A 348-nucleotide genomic window follows, 5' to 3' on the forward strand; every position below is an offset into this window, starting at 1 on the left:
GCTCACCGGTTCCGGACGAGGAGGTCTCCGTCCCCGGGGAGGGGCACCGGGCAGTCCCGGCGCAGGGTGACGGCCTCTCGGAAGTTGGGGCTCAGCCGGGTCACCACCAGCTTCTGCATCTCGCTAGGGATGGCCGAGCCCTGGAAGTCCAGGAAGTGGCGGGCGTACGACATGTCCACGATGGCTCGGGTCCCGGCGAGCGCCAGCCTCTGCATGGCCCGCGCCTCTGCCTTCTTTCTGCGCCGCCGCTGGCCGGGGTCGCGCCCAGTCCGGGCCGCTCGGCGAGGCGAGGCTCCGCGCGGCGGGCGGAGCGGGCGGGTCCGCCCCTCCTCCGGCCCGCGCCCTCCC

General features: G+C 75.3%; 1 protein-coding gene across 1 annotated transcript in view; it reads right to left on the bottom strand.

The window, feature by feature from the left end:
- ZADH2 (zinc binding alcohol dehydrogenase domain containing 2) overlaps positions 1–326 on the bottom strand; it is a 10014-nt gene extending 9688 nt beyond the window's left edge. Inside the window, exon 1 of the mRNA XM_010855056.1 lies at positions 7–326. Coding sequence (XP_010853358.1) covers positions 7–215 — 209 coding nt within the window. The 5' untranslated portion in view covers positions 216–326. The remainder of the gene's footprint in view (positions 1–6) is intronic.
- Between the last annotated feature and the right edge of the window lie 22 nt (positions 327–348).

The sequence above is a fragment of the Bison bison genome, unplaced genomic scaffold (assembly GCF_000754665.1).
Source record: "Bison bison bison isolate TAMUID 2011002044 unplaced genomic scaffold, Bison_UMD1.0 scf7180017864353, whole genome shotgun sequence".
NCBI classification, from domain to species: Eukaryota; Metazoa; Chordata; class Mammalia; order Artiodactyla; family Bovidae; genus Bison; species Bison bison.